The sequence below is a fragment of the Aythya ferina genome, assembly GCF_964211825.1.
Source record: "Aythya ferina genome assembly, chromosome: 23".
NCBI lineage: Eukaryota > Metazoa > Chordata > Aves > Anseriformes > Anatidae > Aythya > Aythya ferina.
The window spans coordinates 5,648,663-5,657,800 of NC_140321.1; the positions used below are offsets into that span (position 1 = coordinate 5,648,663).

Consider the following 9,138-nt stretch of genomic DNA (forward strand, 5'->3'; position numbering starts at 1 on the left):
CCCACCTCCCCCTTTATGGTGTCCCCCCCCCTCCCCAAAATTTGGCCCCCGCCCGGCCCAAAGTGCGCGTGGCCGGGGCGGCCTCTCCCTGGGCAGCCCCCAGCCCCCTCCTCTCCTCTGCTCTTCCTCCTCCTCCTCCTCCTCCTCCTCCTCCTCTCCTTCCAAAGTGCAGTGAGTTTAATATTTTAGCCTCTCAGGGAGGGAAATAAATGCTTCAAAAATAATAATCTAAGAAGAGAAGAACAATAAAGGAAACGCTCGACCGTCGGGGCCCTTCCCTGTGCAAACAAACAAAATTCGTCAAGTCCGGGGGGGGCGCGGGGTTGGGGGGGGGTTGGGGGGGCCGGCATCAAGGCCCTGGTATGGGGAGGGGGGGGGTTTTATGGGGGGCTGCCGGGGGTCCGGGTGCGAGCGGCGGCACGGAGCCCCCCCCCATGCCCTGCTATGTGTGGTCCCCCCCCCCCTCTTTGAACCCCTCCCCGGGTGCAGCACCGCCGCCCTCGCCCACCTTCGGGGGCAGAAAAAACCAAAAAAAAAACAAAACAAAAAAAAAAAAACAAGAAAAAATCGGGGAGGGGGCGCAGAGAAGGGGAGGGGGGGCGCACAGAGAGGGGGGGGCCGCATGGTGGGGAGCCTGGGGGGGGCCCTACACCTCCTGGTCCTCGAAGACCTCGAGGAAGAGGGGGGGGAAGAGCTCGGTGGGGCACTCCACCTTCATGTGCAGGAAGCGGCTGGCGTGGCAGGCGCCGATCATGCGCAGATCCGTCACCTTCATCAGCAGCTTGGGCCAGAAGTGGGGAATGTTGTGTTTGCGGTAGTTGATGTAGTGCTCGAAAGCCAGCAGGTAGGTCTCCTGGCACTTCTCGATCTTGTCCACGCAGATCAGCCCCGTCCGGTCTGCGGGGGGGGGGAAGGGGAGGTGGGAAAATTGTTTGGGGGGGAGTTTGTGGGGTGCTGGCATTACGCGCCCCGAAGGAGATGGGGGTTGCGGTGCGCCCAAGCTGTGTGCACGCAGATATTGGGGGTCTGGGTATCAGGGTGCCTGCCCCATGCACCCCAAAGGGTGGGGAGCTGGGTATTGGGGTGCCCAACTTATGTGCCCCCAGATATTGGGGCTCTGGGTATTGGGGTGCCTGCCCCATGCTCCCCAAATTGTGGGGAGCTGGGTGTTGCAGTGCCCAACCGATGTGCCCCCAAATATTGGGGCTCTGGGTATCAGGGTGCCCACCCCATGCACCCCAAATAGTGGGGAGCTGGGCATCAGGGTGCTAACCCCATGTAATCCCAGATATTGGGGTTCTGGGTATTGGGGTGCCTGCCCCATGCACCCCAAAGGGTGGGGAGCTGCGTGTCGGGGTGCCCGACTTATGTGCCCCCAGATACTGGGGCTCTGGGCATTGGGGTGCCCACCCCATGCACCCCAAATGCCAGGGAGCAGGGTGTTGGGGTGCCCATCCCATGACCCCAAATAGTGGGGAGCTGGGTGTTGCAGTGCCCAACCGATGTGCCCCCAGATATTGGGGCTCTGGGCATTGGGGTGCCTGCCCCATGCACCCCAAATGCCGGGGAGCTGGGTGTTGGAGTGCCCACCCCATGAACCCCAAAGGGTGTGGAGCTGCGTCTCGGGGTGCCCAAACTATGTGCTCCCAGATATTGGGGCTCTGGGTATTGGGGTGCCTGCCCCATGCACCCCAAATAGTGGGGAGCTGGGTGTCAGGGTGCTAACCCCATGTAATCCCAGATATTGGGGTTCTGGGTATTGGGGTGCCTGCCCCATGCACCCCAAATGGTGGGAAGCTGCGTGTCGGGGTGCCCAAGCTATGTGCTCCCAGATATTGGGGCTCTGGGTACTGGGGTACCTGCCCCATGCACCCCAAATGCAGGGGAGCTGGGTGTTGGGGTGCCCACCCCAAATAGTGGCGAGCTGGACATCAGGGTGCTAACCCCACGTGCCCCCAGATATTGGGGCTCTGGCCATTGGGGTGCCCCTCATGTGCCCCAAATGTTGGGGCTCTGGGCATTGGGGTGCCCACCCCATGTGCCCCCAGGTATTGGGGCTGTGGAGGTCAAGGTGCTCACTCCATGCTCCCCCAAACCCGAGGCTTTGGGCCCCAAGGGGTCCACACCACGCTCCCCAAAACGTTGGGGTTCTGGGCAATGGGGTGCCCACTTCACACACCTACAAATATCGGGGCTCTGGGCAAGGTGCTCACCCCACGCACCCCCAAATGCTGGGGCTCTGGGCGTCAGATCCCCCACCCCATGTGCCCCATGATGCCCCCACCTTATGTGCCCCCAAATATTGGAGCTCCAGGCATTGGGACACCCACCCCATGCACCCCCAAATACCAGAGCTCCGGGCATTGGGATGCCCACCCCATGTGCCCCCAAAAACTGGGGCTCTCGGCACCGGATTGCCCACTCTGTGCACCCCCAAACACTGGGACTCCAGGCTTTGGGATGCCCGCCCTGTGCACCCCCAAATACCAGAGCTCCAGACACCGGGATGCTCTCCAAGTGCGCCCCCAAACACCAGGGCATCGGACATTGGGATGCCCGCCCCGTGCGCCCCCAAATACTAGAGCTCCAGGCATCGGGGTGCCCACCCCATGCGCCCCCAAATGCTGGGGGACCAGCTATTAGGATGCTTTCCTGTGCACCCCAAATGCTGGGGCTCTGGGCACCGGATTGCCCACTCTGTGCACCCCCAAACACTGGGACTCCAGGCTTTGGGATGCTCGCCCCGTGCACCCCCAAACACCAGGGCATCGGGCATTGGGATGCCCGCCCCGTGCGCCCCCAAATCCTGGAGCTCCAGATATCATAAAGCCCACCCTGTGCACCCCCAAATATTGGAGCTCCAGGCAGCGGGATGCCCACCCTGTGCACCCCTAAATACCAGAGCTCCAGACATTGGGATGCCCACCCCGTGCACCCCCAAATTCCGGGTCTCCGTGCACCGCGGTACCCCAGGGGCCGAGTGCCCTTACCTGAGGACATGAGCAGCACAGCCTGGAGCAGGGCCACCTCGGTGTCGTCCAGGTTGAAGGCAGAGAGGGACTTGCCCAGGTCGAAGATGGCATCGGAGACGACCCCGAGGCCGCCGTTCTTGAGCTGCTCGCGCTTGACGGCCATCTCCCCGCTCAGCGTCAGCGTCTCGCTCTCGGGGTCGTAGCGCACGGCCGCCCGCAGCGACATGATCTCCATGCAGCACCCCTTCAGCAGGATGATCTGGTCTTCGCAAGGCAGCTGCAGGACACGGCGTCAGTAGGGTTTTTTTGGGGCCCCCAACCCTCCCCAAGATTGCAGCCCTTTTTCCCCCTTTACCTCCGAAAACATGGGCAGTTTTTTGGCAAAGTCGACCACGCGGGTGATGGCCGGGGTGATGATTTTTGTAAACTCGCTGAACGCCTCCAGGTCGACTTTGTCCCCGTCGGGCATGGAGGCCATGGGCGACTGGCCGATGTCCTCAGGCTGAGGAGATTTAGGGGGGACGGATGGCGGGTTGGGGGCACCGTGTCCGTGACCCCAACACCCTGTTTTACCCCCACGCACCCCCCAGGGGAAACCGAGGCAGGGCCCGGCGGGGCGGCAGCCAGGAGAGGGAGCTCTGTGCCCGGCACCGCCGTGGGGCCGGGGCCACCCCGCGGGCACAGCTGTCCCCTTCGGTCACCGCACCCCCCCTGACCCTCCCCGGGGGCCACGCGCTCAAGGACACGTGGTGACATCCCAAAGCCCCCGCTCCCGGGGGTGTTACTGGGAGGGAGGCAACACCGGGAGCGTGACCCCCGCCGGGAGCGCACCGAGCGCGCCGGGGCTCAGCCGTGCCCGGTGCCGGTGCCGTGCCCGGTGCCGGTGCCGGGGGGTGGGCGCAGGGTTCCCCCCCTTGGCTGTGCCCTCACCAGGAATTTCCGTTTCTGCTTCCAGTGGCTGCCCTGGGCGTTGGTGCTGCGGTGCGCCTCCGTCACCACGTGGATCAGCTCCCACTCCTCGGCGCTGGGGCTGGGGCGGTGCTGCAGCGATTTGATCATCTCCTCCTTGCGCCGCCGCTCCCGGTTCTCCTCGATCAGCTTCCTCTTCGCTACCCGCTTCGAGTCGTCCAGCACCACTGCCGGGGCTGCCGTCAGTGGGGACGCCCCAAAAACCCGTCCCCAATGAGCTCCCAGTGCCCCCCCCCAACCCTGCTGGGTGCCCCGAGCTGGTCCGGGGTGCCCTGGGCTGCCCCATGGCACCGCCGGCCATGCCCAGCACCCCAAGCTGTCCTGGGGCTGCAGTGGGCACCCCAAGCTGGTCCCACAGTGGTCCCAAACCTGCCCCATGGCTGTGCCCGGCACCCCAAGGTGCCCCCCGGCACCCGTTGGGTACTCCCCAACCTGGTCCTGGGCACCCCAAGCTGCCCCCTGGCACCACCGGGCGTGCCGGGCACCCCAAGCTGGTCCTGAGGCTGCACCAAACACCCCATGCCCCCCACAGCCCTAGGAGCCATGGGGGGCACCCCAAACTACCCCACGGCTGCATGGGGCACCCCAATCTACCCCCCCGTGCCTGGCACCCCAACCTGATCCTGCAGCAGCACCACGCACCCCACGGCACCGCCAGCTGTGCCGGGCACCTCGGCGCACCCCGTGGCTAGCTCCGGGCCCCCCAAATTGCCCCCACCCAAGCACCTCTGGCTGTGCTCGACCCCCCCCAGCCCCCCCGCACTCACGGTCCATGGCCATGCCCACGGAGATGCACTTCTTGAAGCGGCACAGCTGGCACTGGTTGCGGGTGATCTTGTCGATGACGCAGCACCCATCGTACTTGCACGAGTAGGTGGGGTGCAGGTTCTTCTGGATGGTCCGCCGGAAAAAACCCTGGGGCGGGGGGGGGGACACGGTGAGACCCTCCCCCACCCAAGCTTTCGGGTACCTCCCCCCTCAGCTCACCCAAAACCCCTCACCTTGCAGCCCTCGCAGGTGATGCAGCGGTAGTGGTAGCCGGTGGCTTTGTCCCCGCACACCACGCACTGTTCATCTTTGTCCAGGTAACTAGGGATGTACCCTGCGGGACACCACGCGTCAGGGACCCCCCCCCCAGTGCCTCAGTTTCCCCTCGCCCCCCTCCGTTTCCTCCTCCTACCCCCCCCTTTCCTCTCCCCGCTGCAGGAAGTGCCGGCAGAGGAAGGGTTAAGGGCTGTGGGGAGGGGGCTGGGGGGCTGCCCGTGCCCCCCGTGGCAATAAAGCTCCCATTATCCGGCTCCCCAGCCGGCTGTGGTGGTGCTGGGGGGGCGTCCCCCCCGCTGCACAATGGCCCACTGTCCCCGCTATTGTCCGGGGTCCCCCGGCGGCACAGGGCCGGGTGCCCCCCATCACCGGCCTCACGGGGAAACTGAGGCACGGAGCAACCCCCCCCCCCCCCTTTCCGAGACCCCCCCACATCGACACGGGGAAGGGGAGGGCAGAGCGGTGCAGGGTGGGGGAAGGGCTGACCCCCAACCTCCCCCCCCCACCTCCTTCTCCTTCCCACCCCCCCCTCCCCTCTCTCCCGGATCCCGCCGGCGCCGGCCGCTCCCCGCTGGGGAATGGGGCAGGGCTGGGTGCCCAGCCCCGGGGTCAGCGCCCGGCCGGGCCCCCCTTATCTAAACCCCCCCCCTCCCCCAAACGGTGCTGCTGGCCCCGATAGCGCCGGCCCGACCCACGCCACGGCTGCTGGGACACGGGGGGGGCACCCCATGGGGACACGGGGTGCTGGGGAGCCTTGGGGTGCTCCGGGATCCCAGGGTGCTGGCAGGGACATGGGGGGCACAGGGATGCTTGTGGTCCCGGGGGGGGGGATATGGGGTGGCTGGGGGACACTTGGGGTCCCAGGAGGGGTTTTGGGGTGGCTGGGGGACCCTTGGGGTTCCACAAGGGGACATGGGGAGCATGGGGGACCCTTGGGGTGCCAGGAGGGGACAGGGGGTGGCCGGGGGACGCTTGGGGTGCCCAGCAGGGATGTGGGGTGCTGGGGACCCCTGCGGGTGTGGGGTGCTGGGGACCCTGGGGTCCCCAGGAAGGACACGGCACCCAGGGCACCCTGGGGTGCCCAGCAAGGTGCTGAAGACCCCTGGGGGGTGTGGGGTGCACAGGGACCCCCGGGGTGCACAGGGACCCCCGGTGGCACACGGCACCTTGGGGACCCCGGGGTCTCCAGGAGAGATGCGGGACACCCAAGGGACCCCCGGGGGTGGCTCAGGGACCCCAGCAGGGTGCCGTGGGGACGTGGGGAGGTGCCCTAGGGCCACGGGGGGGGGGGGGGTGTCCCGGGGGGGGGGCCCCGTACCTGACATGCTGCTCTTCACCAAACATTGGCTGCTCTTTCTTTTGCGCTTGCCATCCAGCCACCTGCGGGATGGGACGGGGGGCGCTGCCACCGTGTCCCCGTGCCCCCCCCTTACCCCCCCCCCCAAGCCTGGGCACCCCTCCCTCACCCGGGGGGTCCCGGGGGGGGGGTGGATGGGGACGATTCCACGCGTGGGGACCAGGGGATTTGGGGGGCACCGCCCCATGGAAATGGGGGGGGGGACCAGGGTGCCGCGGAGCCCCCAGGGACCCCCGATACGAGGCACGGCATCGCTTGGGTGGGTGGGTGGGATTGCTGGGGGGGGGCGCTGAGGCTTGGGGGGGGTGGGGGAGGGGAAGGGAAGGGTGGGGGAGGGGCTCATTTACAGTCAAAGACAAAATGTCCTTTTGGCTCAGCGGGGAAGTGACATCAGAGGGGCTGCGCCAATGGGCGGCGGCGGGGGTCCGCGCCTCGCCCCCCCCCCCCCCTCCCGCACCGGCGCAGTGCCGGAGGCGCCCGGGCTCGGGTTGGGGAGGGGGGGGGGCAGGAGGGGTCCCAGCACCATTGGGGACTGCACCCGCTTGGAGGGGGTGCGGGCAGCACCCAAGGGTGCCCCGGAGACCCCCGCCAAGGCAGTGGGGCCGGGTGTTGAGGGGGGGCCACGGGGCGCCAGCCCAAGGTGACCCCGAGCCTGGCTCCCCCCGGGCACGTGAGCGGCCGCCGCCGCGCGCCCAAAATAGCCCCGGGTGCTGGCAGGGCCCTGGGGGGCCCAGGCTGGGGGGGGGCAGCAGCGGCTGGGGGCCCGGAGTGGGGGGGGGGGGCAGGGTGTGAGCAGGAGGTGGGAGAGGGCACGGGTGTGGGGCACGGGCACGGATGGGGTGCGGGGACGTCTGGGGGGGCACCAAGGGGCACGGGGATGCAGGGGGCACGGGGACGGGGGTGTGCACGGGGATATTTTGGGGCACGGGGACACAGTGGGCACGGGGACACGTGTGCACAGGGATGCAGTGGGCGTGGGGACACGCGTGTGCACGGGGACACACGCGTGTGCACGGGGACGCACGGGGACACAGGGGAGATGCAGGGCACTGGGACACCCGGGGCACGGGGACACCCGGGGACACCGGGCACGGGGACGCACCGGGACACCGGGTGATGCGCAGGGCACGGGGGCACGGGGACACAGAAGGGCACGGGGACAGAAAGGGGCATGAGGACACGGTGTGATGCACGGGGCACGGGGACACGGAGGGGCACGGGGGACACGTGGGGACAGCGGGGGGGTCACCGCAGCCGTGCCCGGGGGGGCTCACCGGGTGTCCTCTGGCTCCGACAGCGGGTCCAGGGTGCTGGGCTTCTGTTCCATTCACCGCAATTCCATCAAGGAGCGCCCAGCACCGACCGAGTGGGCTCCGCCACCGGTGCCACGCGCAGGGGGGGCCACGGCGGGGGGCTACGACGCGCGCCCCATGGCGCCCGCCTCAGTGCTCAGCGCCGCGCAGCATCCCGGGGAAGTGGGGGGGGGGGGGGGACCCTGCCGAGACAAACCCACGGCGCCCACTGAACCCACGAGGGATGTGGGGTGAGGGGGGGGGGGCACGTGCAACCCCCCCCCCCCCCCCCACAAGGAGCACGTGGGGTGGGGAGCGTGCAAGAGCGTGCGAGGCTGCTGGAGAGCGCCCAGGGGTGTGCAAGGGCGTGCGGGGCCGGGTGGGAGCGCGAGGGGCGTGCAAGAACACGTGGAGCGAGCGAGGGCTTGCAGGGTGCTGTGCAGGAGCACGGGGGGGGTGTGCAGGGCTTGGGGGGGGGGGCGTGCAAGAGCACGTTGGGTGTGCAGGGGCGTGCACGAGCGTGCAAAGCACGCGGGGCGTGCACGGAGGGGCAAGGGTGCAGGAGATGGAGCGGGAGCGTGCGCGGGGGTGCAGGTGCCGCACGCAGCCGTGGGGCAGGGCCGCAGGGGGGGGGTGCTGAGCCCGCCCCCCCCGAGCGGTGAGGGGGTGCTGGGCCCCCCCACTGGGTGCTGAGCGGGTTGGGGTTGGGGTTGGGGTGGGGGGGGTGGACTCACGGGGGTGGGGGGCGCCGGGGGGCGCCGGGGCGGTGCCGGGCGATGCCTCCTCCGCGAGCGCTCCTGCTGCAAAGAGACGGCACCGGTGGGGCCGGGGGGGGCACCCCCACATCCGTGCGACCCCCCCCTCCCCAAAATGTACCCACCACACGATGGGGAAGACAAGGCATACACCCCCACCCTCAGCCCCACACCCCCAGGGGCACCCAGCACCCATCCCACCCACCCGGCACCGGGGAGCCCCACGCTCAGCTCCCCCCCAGCGCACCCCCAACTCCCCTCCAGCCCCCTCCCCACACAAGCAAGGGTTGGGGGGGGGGGGGGGGGGATTGGTGGCGGTGCCGGGGCCCCCAACCCGCGCCGGGTGGGCGCCGTGCCCGGCCCTGGGGCTGCTCGGCTCCGTGCGGGGACAGGCAGAAAGTAGGTCACGTTTGTCTTGGCCGCGGCAGAAATTCCTCCGGCGGATTTCAAGCGCAGCGGCGGTGGCGCAGCCGGGGCTCCTATACCGCTCCCTCCCCCCCCCCCTCCCCAATTTTCCCCCCCCCTTTCACCCCCCCTGGCCCCCCTCCAGCCGGGGAAGCCCGGCCACGCCACCACCACCACCACGGGGGGTGCGGGATGCTGCGCCCATGGGTGCTGGCACACGGCACAGGGGGTGCGGCGGGGGAGCCAACGGGACCGCGGGGACAACGAGGCACCGTGGGGCCCCCCCCGCACCCCCTGAAACCCTCACACAGAGCGGGGGCACCCTGAATTTTTTTTTTTTTTTT

General features: G+C 68.7%; 1 protein-coding gene across 1 annotated transcript; it reads right to left on the reverse strand.

Annotated features, from left to right (window-relative positions):
• Positions 1–587: 587 nt before the first annotated feature.
• On the reverse strand, positions 588–8,437 carry THRA (thyroid hormone receptor alpha). Its single transcript, XM_084496408.1, has 9 exons — positions 8,369–8,437; positions 7,617–7,837; positions 6,304–6,365; positions 4,943–5,043; positions 4,709–4,856; positions 3,903–4,108; positions 3,328–3,474; positions 2,991–3,249; positions 588–897 (listed from the first exon to the last, which is right to left on the reverse strand). Exons 2-9 carry the CDS (start codon positions 7,667–7,669, stop codon positions 647–649), a joined length of 1,227 nt encoding a protein of 408 aa, XP_084352534.1. The 5' UTR covers positions 7,670–7,837; positions 8,369–8,437; the 3' UTR covers positions 588–646.
• Between the last annotated feature and the right edge of the window lie 701 nt (positions 8,438–9,138).